Source organism: Aulonocara sp. 'chitande type north' Nkhata Bay, linkage group LG13, assembly GCF_057382095.1.
Source record: "Aulonocara sp. 'chitande type north' Nkhata Bay isolate Kocher_YH1m ecotype deep benthic linkage group LG13, A_spYH_male_GT1.1, whole genome shotgun sequence".
In the NCBI taxonomy this organism is placed as follows: Eukaryota; Metazoa; Chordata; class Actinopteri; order Cichliformes; family Cichlidae; genus Aulonocara; species Aulonocara sp. 'chitande type north' Nkhata Bay.
The window spans coordinates 20,617,478-20,639,835 of NC_141356.1; the positions used below are offsets into that span (position 1 = coordinate 20,617,478).

Genomic DNA, 22,358 nt, shown 5'->3' on the forward strand with positions numbered 1-22,358 from the left:
AATTTTGTCATGTGTTGCAGAGGACGCGGTGCTTATGTGGTTTGAGCGCCTGTACGTGGGACTGCTGTGCTTTGAGAAATACGTGGTGTACCCCGCCATTGTGCTGAGCGCGCTCACTAATGATGGCTTTGCTCTCAGTCACCGCAAGAAGCTGGGAATCCAGTAAGTGGACCACAGAAAACATACAGCATCACATTTAAGATTCCACATTCTGGATTTTAATTATCATTATTTTCTAGTGTAACCTATGTTTTTGTAGCTACAGTTTACAGAGGTCACACGCAGGCATTCACCAAGTTGCTGTTTAGAAAAGAGCACAGCTTTTAGGAGTCACTGAATGCATGTGTATTATTGTGACCGGTTCAAAACATGGCTTTGCAGAACAGGCAGACAGTCGGCTGCAGATTTTTCAAATATAATAATAATATAATAATATAATATAATAATAATTTTCCTTTTGCTTATTAAAAGTCCAGTGGAATTTGAAAAATGGCAACAAATAATATTTGTTTGACAATTCCACCTAATTAAAATTGCAGATAGGAGACCAAGTAGCAGCCATAAAACAATGAATGACTGACACTGATGTTATTGAAGCTAATCTAATAATTCTCAATTGTGACTCTACAAAATGTGATGATACTCGCAGTAGTAGTAGTTGGTTTATTCAGTGGATGTGCCGAATGTGTTTTTATTACAATTATAGACCGGATCCAGAAGTATGCACTGGGAAGGTTAAGATTTCATCTTAACCAGGTAACTTCAGGGTTAACCCTGGGTTTGCTGGACTACAAAGGTGGTGGTTCACTTCTTACTGACCATGGTATATTGCCATGGTAACTTATGCTCCGAACCTAACCTCCTACTGACCAATTAATTCTCTGAAAAATCACATCAACTTTTGTGGGAGACCCCTCGGGATAGTAGGCGGGTCTAAAGTTTTAGTGTCTGATGCCTTTATGTTTCCGTGATGAGCTGCAATTATAAATCTAGATTCTTAGATGGAACTTGATTTTTTTCCCCTGTTGGCTGCAAACAGTTTTATAGGAATTTTATTGCTGTATGAGAATTAATTTACAGTCCAAATTGAAAGGACAAGGTCAAAACAACATCTTAACGATATAGCTGTAACAGTGAAAACTCTGTTAACTTACACATTCACCATTTTGGCTTGTGAACAGAATGGAAGCTTCTAGCTTAACTTCACCTAATTCCAAGGTGCATAGAGAAAAACAAATGCCTAAAGAAGTCACGTCTCCAGCGTCACTTGTATAAAGAACAGCATTTTGGCCTGTGCCCTTCATCCGGGTCAACATGCTGAAATGCATTGATCAGGTTTCCTCCATTCTGTTTTCAAGCATCACATTTTTCTGAGACACACTCATCATGGAACAACAGCATCACACCAACACCACCCAGTCCTTGACTACAAGCACTGATGATGGAGCTTCTGCTTTCTGTGGTTTTAAGAGTTACTAAGGACCACGGCACTCTTTGAACATGATGTCCACTATGAGACCTACAGAAGTTATTTATCTTCACACTTCATCACAGCCTTAAATAGTGTTCGTAAACGATAGCCATCGCCACACAATATCTCACTGAAGGTAAAAGCAAACATTTTTAAGAAGATGCTCTTGCATCTTGACACTTGACGAAGGAGTATACAAAGGGTTAACCCTATCCTTGGAGCAAAGATGGCCAAGGTTCAGCATTTACTTTATTTATACGGTAGATCTTTGATTGATCAGATTCTGCCAACATCAATCCTTTTATGTGACGTCCTGGGTTAACTGGTAAAATTTACAGTCAGCTTGGTGCGACTGCTTATCCACTTAGATAATGAAAAGATAGTACAGAGCCCATTAAGGAGGGGGATTTAATCGTTTTTTTGTGCCCTTGTTTGTGCTTTCTTCAGCTGTGATGTTCTCCTGACGACAGTCGCTGGACTGAAACTCCTGCGCTCATCCTTCTGCAACCCCAGCTTCCAGTTTCTCACTCTGCTCTTTACACTCATTTTCTTTCACTTCGATTGTCCACGTGCCTCTGAGAGCTTCCTGCTGGACTTCTTCATCATGTCCATTGTGTTCCACAAGGTAAAAGAGCCACCGATGATTTCTGGAGGACCACATGAGAGAATGCAGGAGGTTATCTTACACGTATACAATACTTAGTGGGTATAGAAATAAGCACACATTTGTGATAAGCAGAAACAAGGTCACAAAGAAACTGTTATACACAACAGCTGAGACTTGAATGCTAACTGCTAATTTACTCATCAATTTTGCAAAGGGTAGTTACTCATAACAGAGAGTGCTAGTCATGCTCTGGTAAAGTCTGAGAAAATACAATAATCAAAATTAAATCTGCTGACAAACCTTTTGAAAGTGATTCTCAAAAATATAATAAAAATAGTAACTTCAAGCTGATTGAGAGCAACAAAAACATGTTTTTATTTGCGATTGAAAGGTGTGTTTTTGTGTGTTTTTATGTGCAGCCATTGACAGAAACCAAAGAAAGTGTGACTGAAATATGAAACCTTCAACAGACTTCCCTTTTGTGTTCTGTTAATATGTGCCTGTCGTGAACCTTGCAGAATAATTAGAGCGTATATGAAGCTAGGCAGTTAAATAAGGCTGTCGCTACTGTGCGGCTCTCAGAGGATTGACTGTGTGCTTCCCTTTCTGTCCAGATGCGCGAGCTGCTGCTGAAACTCCATTTCATCCTGGTTTACATCGCTCCCTGGCAGATCGCCTGGGGCAGCGCTTTTCATGCCTTTGCTCAGCCATTTGCTGTGCCTCGTATCCTTTCTCTAAGACCTGCAAGTGTGTGAAAGTGTATCAGTGCCTGTTTTTTCTTTCCTTGACTGGCGTGTGTGTGCGTCTAGACTCAGCCATGCTGCTGCTCCAGACTCTGCTCACCACAGTTTTCTACACTCCACTCGCCCCCTTCCTGGGCAGTGCCATCTTCATTTCCTCTTATCCGAGGCCCATTAAGTTCTGGGAGAGAAACTACAAGTAAGGGCCTGATGAGGAAATTAAGTGAATGTGCCGTCAGTCTCTCAAATGGTCCAGATTAAGGAATTCTTGAAAATTAAAGAACAGGTCATTATTAGTGTAGCTCATGAAAATAAATAATATGTTTAGCTTTTACTAAAATAGCCTTTTTTCCCTCTGTGCTGCAGAGCTGTCGTTTCTAATTAAAACAAACTAATGAGGTAGACTTGTATTCTGTTGCATGGTCCTTTTTTTACACGTTTGAATTGCACAGTCCAGCTGCAAATGTGGCTAAAAATAGTCCTCATCAGTTAGAGTCATTTTAATTAAAAACTACAATACCCAGCTGTGTTAAAAAAATGATTTGCAGTTGTGAAAAAACAATTTTTCACATGTCTATGCAATTTTTTTGAAAAGCTTATTGTACCTCAGGGTTCAGTAGCTTATAGTACCACCTTTAGCAGCAATAACTTGAGGTATTTTCTGTATGACTTTGTCAGTCTTTCACGTTGCTGTGGAGGAATTTTGGCCCACTCTGTTAAAGTGCCCCCACAGCATTTCACTTTGGAACGCTACAGCACATGGCCTCACATTTGACTCCACAATACTTTGATATATAGAGGAGCACATGATCAACTCAGTGACTACAAGGTGTCCAGGCCCTATAGCTCATGTAGAAGTTGTCTTTGATTAGGCTTTTACGTGGTTAAATGGGCTTACGTGGTAGGATAAATACTGAGTCGTGACTTCCTTCTCCAGTTTGTAATTTGCACATCTGTTTTTTTATTTACTGAAGAAGCAATCAATCTTTGTCTTTTGAACTGAGCTCCCCTTCTGTCTCACACTTAGCTGCTTACACAATAAAGTGTCTTTGTTCCCTCTTACTTATTGATGTGAGAGACTGCACGCATTCAGCACCCTGAGAGCACGCCAGAAATACTCCCAGAGCTTTCATGTGCAAGCTTACCCCACGACTATATTTAGGTGACACTGTCAGTGTTAGACCTGAAACCTTGAAATCACTGACAGCATCACCTCAGCTGGAGTCAGTTGAAATAGGAAGTGTTTGCTCAAGTTGTCACAGTGAAGCTCAGATGAGCAGCAATGCAACATGACACAGAAAGTATAGCAGAACAGTCACAGCAGAGCAGGAATAAAGTGAAATAAAAGCATACAGTAGTTTTATAGTGAGACACTTCATACGGGATTGCATGATATATTTTATCAGCTTTTAACCTGATGTATAAGCACATACGGGAAAAACATTTGGTCAGTGTTGCACAGATATGCTTCTTTGTGTGTTCCTTGCAGCACAAAACGTATTGATAACTCCAACAGCAGGCTGGTGTCCCAGGTGGACAAGGAGACAGGTGAGCTTTAACTGGACTATCAAATCAGTTTAATTTCTTTCATTCCCCCAACACAAAGAGCATCTTGTATTTTAGTATCAGATAAGGCAGCAAGCACATTTGATCTGTTTTTCTGGCTCTTCTTTTGCAGGTTGCGACGATAACAACCTAAACTCCATCTTTTATGAGTACCTGACTCGATCACTGCAGCATTCGCTTTGTGGTGACCTCATGCTGGGCCGATGGGGCAACTATAGCGCTGGGGACTGTTTCATCCTGGCTTCTGACTACCTCAACGCCCTAGTCCACCTCATAGAGATTGGCAATGGTTTGGTCACCTTCCAGCTGAGGGGTTTAGAGTTCAGAGGTAAAGTACAGCCATCCCATCGCGTCCATGGCAAAGGTATCTTATTGCTTTACTTATGACTCCATGTCTCTATCCCAGGGACGTACTGTCAGCAGCGCGAGGTGGAGGCCATCACAGAGGGCGTGGAGGAAGATGACGCATGCTGCTGCTGTGAGCCGGGCCACTTGCCTCACATGCTGTCATGCAACGCTGCTTTCAACCTGCGCTGGCTGGCTTGGGAAGTGATGGCCACCAAGTACCTGCTGGAGGGTTACAGCATCAGTGAGAACAATGCTGCCACCATGCTGCAAGTGTACGATCTTCGAAAGCTGCTCATCACCTACTACCTGAAGGTACATTTACACTCCAACCTGAAGCTTCCAGATTCACAGAGTATGTGCGTTTACAGGGCATCAAAACATTTCAAACTATATTGCTAAAAAAGTGTTTGCTCGCTTGCATTCACACGCACACGAACTTGAATGACATCCTGTTCTTAATCCAAAGGGTTTAATATGGTGTTGGCCCGCTCTTTGCAGCTGAAACAGCTTCAACTCTTCTGAGAAGGCTTTCCACAAGATTTCGGAGTGTGTTTATGGGAATTTTTGAACATTCTTCAAATTCAAATTCAAATTCAAATTTTATTTGTCACGTACACAGTCATACACAGTACGATATGTAGTGAAATGCTTGGACAACTGCTCGTGACCTAAAGAAAACAAAAAAAGGAAAAGGCTATGAATAAGAAAGGAAATAAATATGAAAAATTAAAAAGGGTAAATTTAACTAGGAAGGAATAAAATATAAATTAAGGTTAAAAATGAAATAACTGTACAACACAAATTAGAATGAAGGGTAAATTTAACTGGGAAGAATAAGATAAAGATAAATATATAAATTAAAGTTGAAAATAAAATAACTGTACAACAAAATACACAATACACAATATAGAACTATATAAGAATGTATGAAGAAATCTAAATATAAATAAATATATACACAATAACAGCAGCTGTACAAGTATTAACCGGAAATGAAGAATATAGTGACCAGTGTTGTGCAAAACCAAAGTCCAGAAAGTCCAGTGTGTGTGTAAGAACTGTATGTGTGGGTCAGTACTGTGTGGTGGTGTGATTGAGAGACCGTATCGCCTGCGGGAAGAAGCTCCTCCTCAGTCTCTCTGTGTTGGTCTTCAGGGAGCGGAATCGCTTTCCTGACCTCAACAGAGAGAACAGTCTGTTGTTGGGATGGCTGAGGTCCTTCACGATCTTCCTGGCCTTGGTCCAGCACCGCCTGCTGTAGATTGAGTGCAGGTCAGGGAGCTCGGAGCGGATGGTGCGCTCAGCTGACCGCACAACCCTCTGTAGAGCTCGTCTGTCCTGCATGGTGCTGTTCCCGAACCAGGTTAAGATGTTTCCCGCCAGGATGCTCTCTATGGTGCACGAGTAAAAGTTCCTGAGCACCTTGGAGGGCAGTTGGAAGTCTCTCAAGCGTCTGAGGTGGTAGAGACGCTGTCGGGCCTTTTTCACCACGGTGTTGATGTGACAGGACCATGACAGGTCCTGCGTGATGTGAACTCCGAGGTATTTGAAGCTGTCCACTCTCTCCACTGGGCACTCGTTGATGACGGGGGTCTGGTAGTTCCTCTCCTGCTTAGTGCTGAAGTCCACTATCAGCTCCTTTGTCTTACTGACGTTTAGAAGGAGGTTGTTCCTCTGGCACCAGTTCTCCAGATTCCTAATCTCCTTCAGGTAGGCCGTCTCGTTGTTATCAGAGATCAGGCCCACAAATATGCTTCTTCCAGAAGCATATTTGTGAGGTTAGACACTGATGATGGACAAAAAGGCTCTGCTCGCTGACAGCAACATGTGACTGACCCCAGAGAAACCTGCAGTCACTGTTCTTACGTGGGAATTTGCTTTCCACTTAAGATCAGATTTTGTCATGTCAAATAAATTCAAATGAATCTCTGCTATTAAAGGGAACCCTGCACGGTTTAATAATGCATTCACCCCTGATGCATTCAGTCAGCCTCACTTCAGAGGCAGGCTGAAAATTGAACATTCAGCTCGTCTCAAAAGGCTCTTAAAGAGTTGCCTGCACAAAGGTTAAGCAGTTTAAATGACAAATTAATTAGCATCTTATGCATTAATCACCATTACAAATAGCAGCATGGCAATAAGGACTCTAGACATCCTAAGCAATGCAGTACGTACAAGAGCACGTCTTCCTTTTGAGTGAGTATTAAGTTTTTACTTACTGACCCATTCTTTCTCAATCTCCTTTTCAGAGTATCATCTACTACTTGGTCCACTCTCCCAAACTGTCTACATGGCTCAAGGATGCCACCATTCAGGAGGCGCTGCAGTCCTACACCAAGTGGCACCACATTGAGCGCGACCCTCAGGTCTTTAGCGTGAAGATCGATGAGGACTATGTGCATTGCCTGCAGGGGGTGACGCGTGCCAGCTTCTGCAACGTTTACCTGGAGTGGATCCAGCACTGTGCTGGGAAAATGGAGACGGTACGTCCCTTTAACACTGTTCTATTAAACATCGTCTTGCGAGTTTCAGTTTACACTCTGCTGCAACTTAATGTGGTTATAGTCACAAGCCCAAATGCTTAAAATGCTGAAAGAAGAAGAAAAACTAGAATATATTTCAGATTTGAGAAGCTGGAAACAGTAATGTTTTACGTCTCCTTTAAGGAATTTTGTTTATTGTCATTCTGCTTTTACTTGTTTAGAAATCTGACATGAGTAAGAAAGAAAGCAAGAGTTGCACAGTGAAAATAAACTGCTGCAAATTGCCATATAGCACTCATAATGCTTGAATCTGTACTTACTTTTATCTCTGGCCCATATGCCATTGCCTTCATCCGTGTGTTTGTGCTTATATCCAGCCTGTGGACAGCGATGAAGACTCTCCTCTGGTCACTCTGTCTTATGCTCTCTCCGTCCTGGGGAGGAGATCCCTTGGCACTGCGTCACACAACATGTCCAACAGGTAAGCCTGTCTGACTCAAAAACAGCACACATACACTGCCTGGCCACAAAAATGGTCACCACCTGGATTTAACAAAGCGAACACATAAAAGCCCTCTGTTGCATAATTACTGCATTAATCAATATGTTTCAGCTGGCAGAGAAGACTTCATGCAGCAGTCTGACTCTCCCATCATCAATGAAAGAATTTGACTAAATAAATAAATAAATCCAACTGTGGTCAGAAATAAATGCTGTGACAGTTATAGGCTATCAAAGCTGAAGGCAGTCCAGTGAAATATTAGAGTGCGTGACTGGTTTGGCTGGCCTGCAAATCCCTCTGTGAAGTGAGCTGTGTGGAAATATTATTAAGGTCTTTATACAGCATAGGCTTATGCTCATCACTTTGAGCAAATATTTGGTAGCCCATTAGTCTTTCATAGAACTCGGTGTGAGCAAAGTGTTTATTTGTGCCTCCATTAGCTGAAGTTACACAAGAAAGGCAGAGGTGCCGTCATGTAACAGTAAGACGGTTACAACTGCTTAATGTGCTTCAGTTGTAAACATGTAGAAATGTTTGACTGTGTTTAAAATCTATTCAGGTGTGACTTTTCTATGGGAATATTATGAATTTTTAGTTGGTTTATTTGCTACTATGTGTCATTTCTTTAGCTGAAGGGTGTTTTAGGACACTGGAAAAGCACCGTCAACAGTGATGTTGTGGTAATTGTTAACAAATACTTTAACCTCCTAGGACCTGGTGTCCACATATGTGGACATCACATTTTGGGATGTCTAGACCACAATACTTAATTTTTCTCTACAAGGGCCTGATATCCACTTACGAGGACATTATACTGCCACTGTTCTATCAAAATTTGAAACAAATGTCCTCATATGTGGATCTCATTTTTCTCAAAAACAAAAATTAGGTAAAAAAACAATCTGGTAATTCTTTGCTTTCACATTCATCAGGTCCTAATCAACCCAAATAGCAAAGAAAAATATAAAATGCATGCCATGAAAGAGTTCGGGTCTTAGGAGGTGAAATCATTCATTCCCTCAGCTATTAGATTACTTGCAGGGATCATTTAGATGAGTTTTTTCCGTGACTGTTCATTTTTAGGCATTTGTTCTTCTTTGTCTATTTATTTATTTTTAATACATTTATTTATTCTTTAAGAATCTGTTTTGCTTTGACCTCATTCTTTGCTGATCTCTACCTTGACAATGTGTATATACTATAGATTGTGTGTTTGACCATATATGTAGGTTTTGTGGGTAAGTTGCAAACAAGTTGCCCTTTCGGGACTGATAAAGTTATCTGAATCTGAATCTAAATTTAAAACCCTGTGTGTTGTTAGAGTGTCGACCTCTTCAGTCTGCTTCCTCTCCTTTGTGCACTTTGGCAGTAGATAAACTTGTTCCATTAAAATAAAATGAATGGAAACCAATGAAATTAAATGCTTATGGTAAATTGATCTTAAAACACAGTAAAAATGTTTCTGTTGCATTTGAGATTACATGCACAAATTATTGGAACGTCTGTCTCATGTTGTACATATTACCCGGTGCTAAACAGAAACGCCAGAAGGGGGAGCCAGTGGATAAATCTTTAAACATCCCCGTCATTCAAACATACCTCTGACTCTGCAGTGTTATTATGTCTTGTAATCTAATCTAAAATATGTTATTATAATCCATCCTTTATTTCTCTATCTTTGTGTTTCCTTTATCCCCCCCCCTCAAATCCCTCCCTTCCTCTTTAAAGTCTTGAATCATTTCTGTACGGTTTCAACACCCTGTTTAAAGGCGACTTCCGCATCGCCACTAAGGATGAGTGGGTTTTCACTGATCTCGACCTCCTCCAGAAGGTGGTGGCTCCTGCAGTCAGAATGAGCCTCAAATTGCATCAGGTAAAGCGAGAGCATGTAGCTTTTCAACCTTTAGTCTCAAACTGTACTGGAAATACACCTTATAGAGAAAACATTTCCTTCAACACTTCATGATGACCTTCCTGCTTTTGCAGGATCACTTTACCTGTCTGGAAGAGACCGAGGAGGCGTCTATCCTGTACGAAGCCATCACAAACTACCGCAGCAACCTCGTAATCTGCCACGAGAGCGATCCCGCTTGGCGTAAGGCTGTGCTGTCAAGCCGTGACACGCTGCTCACTCTGAGACACATGATTGATGATGGCACGGACGAGTACAAGATCATCATGCTGTACAAACGCCACCTCAGCTTCAAGGTCATCAAGGTAAAATACGTTTAATTTTCTGGCTGAATGACTAAACAGCTAAATGCTGTGTGCACAGTGTGACAGCATCCTGCCTACCTATGAGGAGAAGGTTGGTCTCAAAGGTTTGACAATAAACAAACCAACACTATCACTTTTCCAAATGTATGATAGAACATAATCGTGGCTTTTTTTGCTTTTTAATCTTAGTGTAAATAAATCACGCAAATTTGAATTTCTTCTGTTCAAACTCCTTTTGATTCTGGAGTTGCTGCTTTCCCTTCAGGATGTCAAACAGACTTTTGAAAATGCGCACATCTGGATAACATACACTCATCATCTCATGGTATTTCTGGGCTTTTAATGATTTCTTTGAGCTGTTTTTTTCCAGGGTGGAATGATTGTACAGCATACTTCTTTAATGACTTAAAAAAAAACAAGATTTGGAAGTATGAATTTATTTTGGATTTTCTCTAATCCACACAGGGTCAAAAGTATATATAAAGGCTCAAATATATGCAAACACTCAGTTAAATATTTTAATCAGTGGCGTTAAAAGTTCTTCAGCGTCGTTTAACTCGACTAGGCCAAAGCTTATTAACTTCACGTTGGTGATCATGGTTGACTACATATCTTAGTTTCTCTTTGCCAGCATAAAAAGGATTTGTTCAACAACACTCACTGGATTGACCAATACTCAGAAAAAATGGGAAGTCCAAGGAACTCAGTGAAGAAGGAGAATTGTAGATTTACACAAGTTGGGAAGGTCTCCAGATTCCAAGACTGTACAAGTACAGGTATCACTATTTTACCAAGATCTTGAAGAAGACCCAATCTGTCACCCTCAGATGAGAGAAAACGTGAATTTCAGGCAAATCCTAAGAACCACCGAGGCTCAAACTTGTCACTAAACTGCATGTAAATTGAGGGCACCGACCAACTCCTGCTCCAAAATCAGCACCTTCATGATTAACTGAAATTTACAGCTGTCCACATGGACAAGCCAAATATGTTCTGACAAAATGTTTTATGGTTAGAGAGAAATTCTGCTATTTGGCCACAACGACAAGGGATACGTTTGGAGGAGTAAAGGGGAAGCTTTCAAACCCAAGAACACTGTACCAGCTGCCAAGCATGGTGGTGGTAGCATCACGGTCTAGGGCTGTTTTGTTGCAATTTTTATATCATCTCATGTCAACAGCTGGATGACTGAAACTTGGACACAATTTGTTGTCCCAACAGGACAAATATCCCAAATGCAAATCAAAACTCATTTTGGAACTGATAAAACAAGCTAACATTAATCTTCCCACAGCCCTGCCCTCAACCGTATTAAAAAATTGTGGACTACACTTCAAAGAAGGTCCTGTGCCAAGAAACTAACCAATGTAAATGAAGTCTACAAATTCTGCCAAGAAGAGTGGTCACATATCCAGAATTATTCCAGAGGCTGGTTGACATGGAGTTAGAAATCAGTATAATAGGTCAATTTGAAAGTTTACACCACTTAAAATAAGATGATGATTACAAAGGAACAGTTCATTCCCATGACCCTAAGGCCCAAGGCTGCCCAAATGTTACAAAATCCTCACACAAGCACCTTAAAACATGCTAATTATAAGGCCACAGCATTGTCATATTCACACATTGCTTTTTGTATAAAACAAACAAGATGTTCTCTGGATCTTCTCTCGTGTTTGGACTTTGTACTCCTGTATGATTGTTTCTATTTTTTCCGTACCTCTTCAGATCAATAAGGAGTGTGTGCGAGGCCTCTGGGCAGGACAGCAGCAGGAGTTGATATTTTTAAGGAACCGAAACCCGGAGCGAGGCAGCATCCAAAACTCAAAGCAAGCACTGAGGAACATGGTCAACTCTTCTTGTGACCAGCCACTCGGCTACCCCATGTGCGTGCCAAATTATTACACAGAAAAATCTTAATTTGCTTCAATAGAAGTATTTAGCCCACTCACATAGACGTTTTCTCTGTTTAACTTTCTTTCTTTTTGTGTTTTTTAGGTACGTGTCACCTCTGACAACTTCATACGCAGGAACACACGGTACACTACGCGGCATTGGAGGAGGGGCTTTAAGCCTGGATGCCATTCGTTCCTGGCTCTGCTCTAAATGGCTGCGGTCAGTACATTTTGTCCCACTTAAGTAGAAAGTGCAGTTTGTTATTCTTTTTTCATCCTTGCCTTCCAGGCTCAGCCTTTTCCAAATCTCTTCCTGTGACTGTGCTTCAAAATTAGTTGTTTTTTTTCACATGCTAAAGATAAACAGAAAACAGACTTTATTTAGTTCTCTCTGATGGGTAAGAAGATGATGCTGTAAGTTGAAGGTCATGGGTTCAGTCTGGTTGAACATGAGCCTCTGAGGAGTCTTGAATAACACACTCTTTATTTGGAATATTTGGAGGACAAAAACTTTCATATTTCTTCTAATCATCTAGTTGATTTCATCTCTGAAACTGGGACAAAATCATTTCAGGAGAGAAGATTTGAATCTCTGGACTAGCTAATTATCTGCTGCAAAGACCGCAGAAAGTAAGTTGTAGTAGTTTTCCGGCACACGGTGCATGGTCAGTGTGGCCCATCACATGCCCAGTGGACAGTTGCAGTTTGTGACGGTGCAATTGCTTCATGTGCATCAGTTGCAGATGTTATGGATTTTCCTCTTGATATAGTATGCATTGAAATTCACTGACAAATGCCTCTAAGTCTCAGCAGCTCTTTTTACCATCATTTTGTCTTTTGCTTTAGTTTGACCATTGTTTTGATGCACTGTTTACTTACTCGTTGTTTGAAATCGTCTCCTTATTCTGTGTTTTCAAAGACTGTATTTTTATTTGCCTTGATAACCCTTTAGTTTGCCACAGAAGCTGCCTGCCTTTCAAAGAGGTGAATAAGAACAGAGATGAGTACAAAAGTATTGTGGTTACTCCTAATAAGTATATATTCTCTGTTTTTCTCCAGGCGATTTCTAAAATGCATCATCTACTTAATAGCATTTTGTAAGTCACACACCGTGTGTTCCCCTCTTGTGTGGTGTCCCACAGGGCTCAGTTCTAGGCCCCCTCCTCTTCTCTTTATATCTGCTTCCTCTTGGTTCTGTACTGAGAAAGCACGGCATTGCTTTCCACTTTTATGCTGATGACTGTCAGATCTATGTCCCTCTAAAGAAAAAAGGCAGATACCTTACACAGCCATTACTTCAGTGTCTCGATGACATTAAGGCTTGGATGTCTGTTAACTTTTTAAAATTCAATGATAAAAAGACAGAGGTGATGGTTTTTGGCAGCCCCACTGAGACCCCCAATGTGTATGTAGATTCCCTGGCACAGTATGTTAAGCCAACTGTCACAAACCTGGGGGTCAAAGTGGACTGTGATCTAAAGTTTGATAATCAAATTAAGGCCGTGGTAAAATCTAGCTTCTTTCACCTCAGGCAGCTGGCAAAAATAAAGCCAATTCTTTCACGGCAGCACTTTGAGACAGTGATCCACGCCTTTGTTAGCACTCGGCTGGATTACTGTAATGCACTTTATATAGGGGTCAGTGCATTATATATTAGTCATCTACAGAGGGTGCAAAATGCCGCAGCTCGTCTTTTAACTGGCACTCGAAAGTTTGAGCACATGTCCCCTGTTTTAGCTTCACTTCACTGGCTGCCCATTTCTTTTAGGATTCATTTTAAAATTCTTTTATTTACTTTTAAAGCTCTCCATGGCCTAGCTCCATCTTATCTCTCTGAGCTGCTACAGCCTTATACACCCACCCGCTCTCTCAGGTCAGCTGATCAGCTGCTCCTGAAGATACCCAGGACTGGGCGTAAACTTAGAGGAGATCGTGCTTTTGCTGTAGCAGCTCCCAAACGGTGGAACGAGCTTCCTTTAGAGATTAGACAGGCCACTTCTTTATCTGTTTTTAAGTCACTCTTGAAAACCCACCTCTTTACCTTGGCCTTTGACACCACGTGAGATGTTGGTTTTTTATTTTTATTTTAGTTGTTTTTAGGTGATTCGATGCTGTTTTATCTTGTTTTTGCTTTAACATAGGGCTGTTTTAATTTTATGTCTTATGTGTTTTATTTATTTAATTTGCTGTTTTTTGTTATTCTATTGTTTTAACTTATTTTCTGTACAGCACTTTGTTCCTGTGCTGGGTATTTTAAAGTGCTTTATAAATAAAATTGGATTGGATTGGATTGGATTGGATTACATATCAGAAATCTGATATATATCTATATATATTTCTGAGCTGTTACAGAAGGCCTTATGTCTCCGGGACAAAAGAGGAAAAAGTTGGGATAAAGCAGTTTATGCCAGCTTCCTAATGCTCTTATTCAGCTGGTTGCATTTAGTATAAATCACTCTGGATAAGATGCAAACTGCAGTGTAATGCTCTGGCTGCCTGCTTAGTGGGAGCCTTGCCTGCTCTGTGGATTTACAGATATTGACTTGGAGGTAGTCAGTGCTGCGAAGAGGCTTCTCTGCCAACTTGATGTAGTTTTAAATACATGTACAGGGACAGTGCGAGTGCATGTTTGAGAGAAATAGACAGCTGGATTACAGAGTAAGCGGGAAGCTGAAAGCTTTAACTCTCTGCTTTGCTATGCAGAAACCTCCTTCTCTTGGCTCTCTCTTCCTTCAGCCCCAGTTTCATCCTGCCTTTTGTTTCTCTCTCCATCATTTACACAATACCTTCGGTAGAGCTTATTGTACAGGCGCTGCATTAACCTCTGCAGGTCAGCTAATGGTGTGTGTCTTTGTAACTGCGCAGTTCGCCCTTAAGCTTCTTGGGGCAGCGTTTTGCTTTCAGATTAGATTAGTTTGTTAAGCCTGTTTCATCCGCCTTGACTGAAAGGTGTTGTCTTAATTCGACTAAGTAGAAAAGGAGATAAGGAGATGGATCAAGCCTCCCCAGCCAGAACACATTTAACTAATTTACGAGGAACACCACCACCACCACATATGTTAGCACAGTTACGTAACATCTCTGAGTGTGTGTGTGTGTGTGTGTGTGTGTGTGTGTGTGTGGTTTAAGCAGTGCTGATAGTTAAGGCTCTGTAAATTTTTGAACGTCCCCCTTGCCTGTGTGCATCCCTTGCACTGATGTGGACATGAATAAATAAATCAGAGCTGTGTGCTTGTGTTCTGCAGGGTGCGTAAGGACAACCTGACCAGCTGTAACAGCGGCATGAATATGGAGGATGTGGACTGCGGTGCCGGTGGGTCGTCATCGTTGAGCCACAACCGCCCATCCTCTGTCACATCCAACAGCCTGAGCCAGCACAGAGCCAGGACGGCACACAGCCACAGACACCGCAACGCTGGTACAAATTCTTCTACTACAATCTCGATGTAAACCTAATAATGCTTGGGTTTTGTTTGTTTTTAATCACACGAACCAAAGTCAAGCTATGTAACTTTTCAAATCTAAGCCCCACCCTAAATGATAGTCTGTCACATTGCCTACCCTCTGACCCTGCTTTATAAAATAATATGTAGTTTTATATTATATTTGAAACAAGCAAAGGGAATATAAACCTATCAGAAAAGTGTTTACTAGCATCAAAGATGAATTACGCAATAGGGTCATTTTCCTATAGTTCTATACAATCAGACTAAATTTTCACTGGGAGAGGTTTTCCCACTGCAGGAAAGACTACTCTGTGCAATCACATGAAAAACTAAGTACACTTGCACTGCTTCCAGTAGCGTTAAGGTCGTACTGAGTAGATCCAGGTGCTGTTAATCAAATGCATTTCATTAATTGATCATCAACAAGTGTGGCTGCCTCTATGAAAGCAGATGTTTTGGCAGTTTGATGGTCTGGAGCCTTCAGGTGTGTGTTAACACAACGCCACGATCTTCGAGGAGTGAATGACGAGTGAACATCTCAGACTCTACAGGCTCCACTTACCATGTTAAATGTTAAGGTTAATGACAGTATGATTAGAAAAAGACTGGCAGCACAGCTTAAGTTTGCAAAGTTGCATCTGAACAAACCACAAGACTTCCAGAACAATGTCCTGTAGAGAGACAAGGACAAAGTGGAGATGTTTGGTCATAATCGAAACCACCATGTTTTGCAAAAACTAAACACAGCATATTAGAACGTACACCTCATAACAACTGTTAACCACGGTGGCGAAGAGGTAATGATTTTGGTGTGTTTTGTAGCCACAGCGCCTGGGAACCTTGCGGTTTTTGAGTCCATTATGAATTCTTTTGTGTGTCAAAGTACTCTGGAATCAAATATGAGGCTTTTTATCCAATAGCTATGACTTGAAAGAAATTAGGTTTTTCCACAAAACAACGATCCTAAGCACAGCAGCAAAACTCCAACAGAATGCCCGAAAAAGAAAAGAATTAAGGAAAATGGGACAAAGTCCAGACTACAACCCAACTGTGTGGGACAAAAATGAATCTCTGGAAACCTCAATAACCCGAGGCAATGTTGTAAAGAAGAGTGGGACAAAACTGTTCCACAATTATGTGAGAAACCGATAAAGTCACTCATGCAGCAGAAGGTGTTTCTACAAGCATGGGATTAACTCAGTTTTTCGCATGTAACTAATGACCAGGCTGCTTACTTATGAGGTAAAAATAAGGTCAACTTTTGAACTCTAAAGCACAATTTACACACAGTATAAAAAAAAAAACTTCAGTAAGGGTTTGAGCTGTCACTTGAGAAAGTGTCATAGTGCCATATACAAAGGAAATCAGTTTCAACTTGAGAAAAATAATTTTCGATACTCACAAAGCAGGAGATGGATATACAAAGTTGTCACTTTTTTCCAAGTGTAAAGAAGAGGATTGAAAAGTATCATCAAGAAACACAAAGAGAGCCACACAGTACAGAACAAGCCTGGCAGAGATAGGAGGCAAAAGATTTTAAATTCTCTGGAAATAAAACTACTGAGAGATGTGTGTAAAGACGCCAGAACAACTGCCAAGACATTAGTAAATGACTTAGACCGGCTGGGAATTGTAGTCTCGATGGAGACCTGCACAGGTATGTACTCGGTGCAAGAAAATCTTGATTTCTTCAGAAGAGAAGCCTTCAAGTCATACTGAAGTACACTAAGAACAACCTGGACAAAGATCAAGCATTTTAGAAGTGCGCCCTTTGGTCAGATGAGACAAAACTAGAGGTCTTTGGCCACAGAGATGCTGCTCATGTTTGGAAAACATGTTTGGAAGGAAGAGGCGTACAATCCAACAAATAACATCCCCACAGTGAAACATGGTGGGAGTATTATGCTGTAGAGATGCTTCAGTGCATCTGGAGCTGGGACTCTCACCAACCTGGAAGGAATCGTGAAAAAAGACAATTTTCTTTGGAACAAAATCTCAACCAGTGAGCAGCAAAACTGCTCTGTGTCATCGCTTTGTCTTCCAACAACCCAAAACATGTGTTTGCGTTGAAATTTTCACTGGCTATAGTTTTAGATGGTTTTAGTTCAACTCTGAAAGTTATTTACCCAATTTACTTATGTTAACATTATAACAACTTTGATCACCACATCACTGCAATGCTTTTGCTAAACTCTTTTAAAATGAAAAATGAAAGTCTTCATTTAACATCTTGTTGTTTTTTTTATGGTGGTGTCCAAATACGTAGATGTACCAGTGTTTTTATTTTTTAAGAGACCACAGAGAGCCACATAGCTAAACTAAAATCCTGAAGTCAAATATAACGTGCTTTTTAAATTGTACATTAGGTTATTAAATCTTGCGTTTCATTACAAATGTTCACGTTTTTAATTCTACAGCCAGGAGAGAGTACCGCAGTCGATCAGTGCAGCCCCAGAGTCAGCGCCCCCCTGTCAGCAGCCAGTCTGGCCCAATCCTGGACTCGGGCTCCAATAACGGGATTGTCCAGCGTCTGTCTAACAGTCAGCTGTCCTTTAACACCTCCATAGCTTCTATATTCTCCCAGGTATACGCACACATTGTAAAAAGCTTACTTTTCTCGGTTGCAGCTGCTTTTGTGCTCCCTTACTAAGAGTGTAAAGAGGATTTTTGTCTGTCTCCAGGTCCCTCGTCTCTCAGGAGCAGGTGGCATCAGCGCGCAGCTTCAGGCAGCGCAGCATCAGCAGCGCTCCAGTCAGGTAGGAACTGTACACTCCTAATGCAGCATGCCTAAACACATGGCCGACAGATGGAAGATCTGAAAACTGAGATTCTTGATGTTCCTATAAATCACCTTAGTGTTTACTGTATGACATTATAACAGAACTGCAATATCTCCGTTCCTTGTGGTGCCAGGTCTCCTCATCTTCATCCACACTCAGCTTGCTGTTTGGGAAGCGTAGCTTCTCCAGCGGCCTGGTTATCTCCGGGTTGTCCGCTGCTGAAGGGGGCAACACCACCGATACACAGTCATCCTCCAGTGTCAACATTGCCATCGGGCCCTCACATAGGTCCAGCAGCAGAGCCACACAGGTGGGTGGGGAAAAGAGCACTGTCTGAATTCTGCACCCACTTAAGACTGTTTCCACAACACAGATTAGACTAGGTAGGCAGCAGTTAGATGTACACATATACAGAAAAACAAGTGCACACTTTTTCCTAGTTTGACTTGCTTGTCTTGCTTTTGTAGAGGTTTTAAATACTAAGGGAAAAGTTCAACATCTTGAGGAGCTTGTTTGCAGTTTTTGCCAATAGATAAGAGACTGATATTTCTCTCACATCCAGTGTCTGTCTAAAAGCACAGCTCATTTTTATTGTTTGAGAAGATTCAATTGGATTTACAATTTTAATATTAGACAAAGAAAAATCAGAGTAAATACGACATGCAGTTTTTGAATGATGATTTCATATAGTAAAGGGAAAGAAAACCCTACCTGGCCCTGTGTGAAAAAGTAATTGATTTTTTGAGCCATTCAGAGGTGAACTTGCTGCTGCATAATCCAAATATATTTGAGATTCAAGGACAACCTGAGCAAAATTCATGGTTGTATCAATCACAGTAAATAGTCCCAGTCCTGAAGCAGCCCCATACCCTCACAGAACTGTCACCATGTTTGACTGTTGGTATCATGTTAATTTTATAAAATGTTGTTGGTTTTATTCCAGACGTAATGGGACTCAAACCTTCCAAAAAACTACATTTTTTGTCGCGTCTGTCCACAGAATAGTTTCTCTTTTTAAGGATGTTTTAGGGCAAATGTGAGATGAGCCTTTTTGGTCAGCTGTGGTTTTGTCCTTGGACGTTTTCCAAGGCCAGTCTCTTGCTTTTTTGTTGAATCACAAACACTGACCTTAACTGTAGTAAGTGAGGCCTGGAGTTCTTTAGATGTTGGTCTGAGTTTTTTTGTGAACTTCTAGAATAGAATATAGAATAATTATGGTAGGCCGGCCACTCCTGGGAATGTTCACCATTGTTCCATGTTTTCACCATTTGTGGAAAATGGTTCTGTGGTTTGCTGAAGTCCCAAAGCCTTAGAAATGCTATTCTAAGCTTTTCAGATTTATAGATGTCAATGACTTTGTTTCTCATCTATAGTTGAGTTTCTTTAGATCGTGGCATGATTTGTTACTTTTTGAGACTTTTTAATCTACATCACTTTGTCAGACACGTTCTATTTAAGTGATTTGTTAAAAATTCAGCAGGTCTGGCAGTAATCAGGCCTGGGTGTTGCTAGTGAAATGGAACTCAGCTTCCACTCAAGGGGGTAATTTTTAAAAATGGTTGATTGATAATGAAATCATTATTTAAAAATTGCATTTTGTATGACTTTGTCTAATAGTAAAATTAGTTTGATGGTCTGAAACAACAGTGTGAAAATATGCACAAAACTAATGCATCAGGAAGGGGGGCGGCGTATATTTATTCACAGTCCCGTATTCTGCTTTTCCTTATTTTCTGCCATGTATTCACTGTTATTCAGGTGGATGCTCATATTAAAGATAACCAGGGTTTCAAATAAGGATGTCAGTGGATTTACAAGGAGTCTCTGTGAGCCAAATGTTCAGGCTTCAGGCTGCTCTAAACCTACCGATCAATCTGTGGAAGCCTGTTTCAGCAGCTGGAAAAACAATTGCTTTAAGATTCAGAAGTCAACATTTCAGGTTATTATCTCCAAATTTAGACTTGCCAACTGAAACTTCAGAGAAAAGAATCTTAAATTTAAGTTATTAAGTCTAAATTTTAACATAACCCCAAATTTTGTGCATGGCAAAAAATGTTTGTGTGGGTTTTTTTTTTTTTCCAGTGGAGAGAGTCCCATATTTTTACTGTTTGAAGTTTTGAAAAAAGTTGAAGAAGTGAGACTCATTTCGGTTGTTTTGTACTCCTGGAGCCCAAATTGTGAAGTCAAGAATTAAAATAGAGGAAAAAAACAAAGTGAAAATCAGATTTTTACTCTCATGCATCATTTGACACTTTTGAGTGGTACGATCAGAGTTGCCGTCTGATATTCTTGTTGTGTTCGAACATGCTAGTTGCTTTATACAAACAGCGAATGCTCTCCTGTGCCTGAAACCGGCCTCCTCTCTCTTCCTTTCTTCCTCAGTGGACATCAGAGCCATATGAGAGTATAGACGCGAGCAATTCCAACGCTGCAGTCACGGTGAAAGACGACACACAGTTAAGCGAGCAGGGCTGCAGCCAGGGATTAGACAAGACCCAGGAGGATTCAACATCTGCCTCAACAGTTCCAGACCCAACTGATCAAAAGACTGTCTGAGAGAGAAAACACATCTGTGACAGTGCCCATACTCATGCCCACATACAGACAGGACTGTATGAAGAGTTATACACACATAAATAAAGAAGATTGTATGAGAGAGCACCCATGCACACAAACCTGCCTCCTCTGTCCTCAGCATGTGGTCTCACCCTGTTGTCTGAATGTAAAGTCTGAAAACACAGTCTTTGATGCAGAGGATAAAAATAAAGACATTTTTAAACGACGTGGCCTCTTTCTGTGGTTAACAGGTCTCATTTAAATCTGGGTGTCAGAAGGAAATATTTATTTTTGGAAGTATAGTTTATCAAAATGCCACAGGTTAATTATATAGTCTTACTCAGAGATGCCAAAACTCCCCCGTGTATTAGGTTGTTTAAACATTTTACTTTAAATGATCATGAATTGTTTCAAAAAAGCAACTACATTATGTCTGAGTCCAACATGTGATTACTAGCCTTTTGGCCTTTAGTCAGATGATCTCCCCGAAAACTCTGTTAAACACTATTTGACTTCATGCGTAATCCATTTAAAAAATAATGTATGCCTCGTTTTGAGCGAGGTATGGATTTGAAACCTGAAAAGGACTTTCCAGTTCTCAGCTGAATGGTTGGTTTGTAAGTTAAGAGTAGCCTGCAAAGAAACATAACACAACATAGGATTAAACAGCCCTTAAATCTGAATAAAAGACTTATTTGGCCATTTTTATTTATTAAGGTTTTAAAATGTACAGCACCATGTAAAAGTGCTGACCAGCAGGTTCTCCAAGCTTTCTGGAGGTCTTTCTTTGGTCATTGGCTGCTTTTTCACTGTTTTTCAGTTCTGTTCTTTTACCTGATCATTTTCAGATGAATGTTTTTTTTGGGTTTTTTTTTTGCTGCACCACCTAATACTGATCTATGAGTCATTCAAGCACAAAAAAGTAATCTACTTCAAGAGCTGAATCAGTGACATCTTAGCAAAGAACTAATTTTAATTTCTGTGTAGCCACTTTGTTACCAGCAACCACTGCAAAAGCATGTAATTTGTTCCCATTTCTTTTGTTGAATACATTTTTTTTAATTATGGTCAATTTTATGGACATAATTTGGTACTTTTGAACCAACAAGGTGATTGACTAAGAGCTATTAGCTGAAAAGCCTCTGCAGGGTGTGCAGCGTGTCCTTGAAAGAAATTGAGGAAGCTGTCCAAGTGGGGGATAAAAGAAGAAGTATCGGACCTAAAAAGAAAAAAAAATGCAAGAAAATGACCAGTATCTGAAAGCAGTGTCCTTAAGCAAAATACAAGAAATCTAGCAAAGACTAGGCAGAGGATCTGAGAGGTGAATCTGGCCTTTTAGCTGATTCATCTGGCTTAAAATCATACCTGGACAGAAAAAACACAGTGGAACAATATCAGTCATAGATTGGTCTCCTCAGAACCCAGACCTCAACATTATTGAAGCAATTTGCAATAATTTTTACAGAGGATGTAACAAAAGGTAGCCAACATCCAAAGAAAAGCTTTGAATGTTCTTCAAGAGGCCTTAAGAACTATTCCTGAAGACCACTTGAAGAAATTACGAGACAGATGACCTGAGAGAGTTCACGCTATGTTAAACAATAAAAGTAGTCAAACCCATTATAGACTTTCAAACTCATTAGGATTGCACAAACTGTGTTTTTGCCTTATATCGTGCATTTCCATATACGTTGCATGTTTCAACAAACCGCTTCACCCATTTCCCCAGAAAAATATAAAGAAATAA

At 40.5% G+C, this 22,358-nt stretch overlaps 1 protein-coding gene across 2 annotated transcripts in view; it reads left to right on the forward strand.

The window, feature by feature from the left end:
- The window catches only part of pcnx2 (pecanex 2), a 41,492-nt gene extending 20,655 nt beyond the window's left edge, over positions 1 to 20,837 (forward strand). For both annotated transcript variants that reach the window (XM_086259117.1, XM_086259116.1), the window contains exons 23-40: positions 21 to 162; positions 1,919 to 2,096; positions 2,693 to 2,801; positions 2,888 to 3,017; positions 4,308 to 4,366; positions 4,497 to 4,712; positions 4,791 to 5,044; positions 6,982 to 7,215; positions 7,593 to 7,696; positions 9,446 to 9,590; positions 9,704 to 9,934; positions 11,663 to 11,820; positions 11,933 to 12,049; positions 15,075 to 15,247; positions 17,693 to 17,859; positions 17,957 to 18,031; positions 18,189 to 18,365; positions 20,438 to 20,837. In XM_086259117.1, coding sequence (XP_086115243.1) covers positions 21 to 162; positions 1,919 to 2,096; positions 2,693 to 2,801; positions 2,888 to 3,017; positions 4,308 to 4,366; positions 4,497 to 4,712; positions 4,791 to 5,044; positions 6,982 to 7,215; positions 7,593 to 7,696; positions 9,446 to 9,590; positions 9,704 to 9,934; positions 11,663 to 11,820; positions 11,933 to 12,049; positions 15,075 to 15,247; positions 17,693 to 17,859; positions 17,957 to 18,031; positions 18,189 to 18,365; positions 20,438 to 20,611 — 2,843 coding nt within the window. In that variant the 3' untranslated portion in view covers positions 20,612 to 20,837. The remainder of the gene's footprint in view (positions 1 to 20; positions 163 to 1,918; positions 2,097 to 2,692; positions 2,802 to 2,887; positions 3,018 to 4,307; positions 4,367 to 4,496; positions 4,713 to 4,790; positions 5,045 to 6,981; positions 7,216 to 7,592; positions 7,697 to 9,445; positions 9,591 to 9,703; positions 9,935 to 11,662; positions 11,821 to 11,932; positions 12,050 to 15,074; positions 15,248 to 17,692; positions 17,860 to 17,956; positions 18,032 to 18,188; positions 18,366 to 20,437) is intronic.
- Positions 20,838 to 22,358: the final 1,521 nt, after the last annotated feature.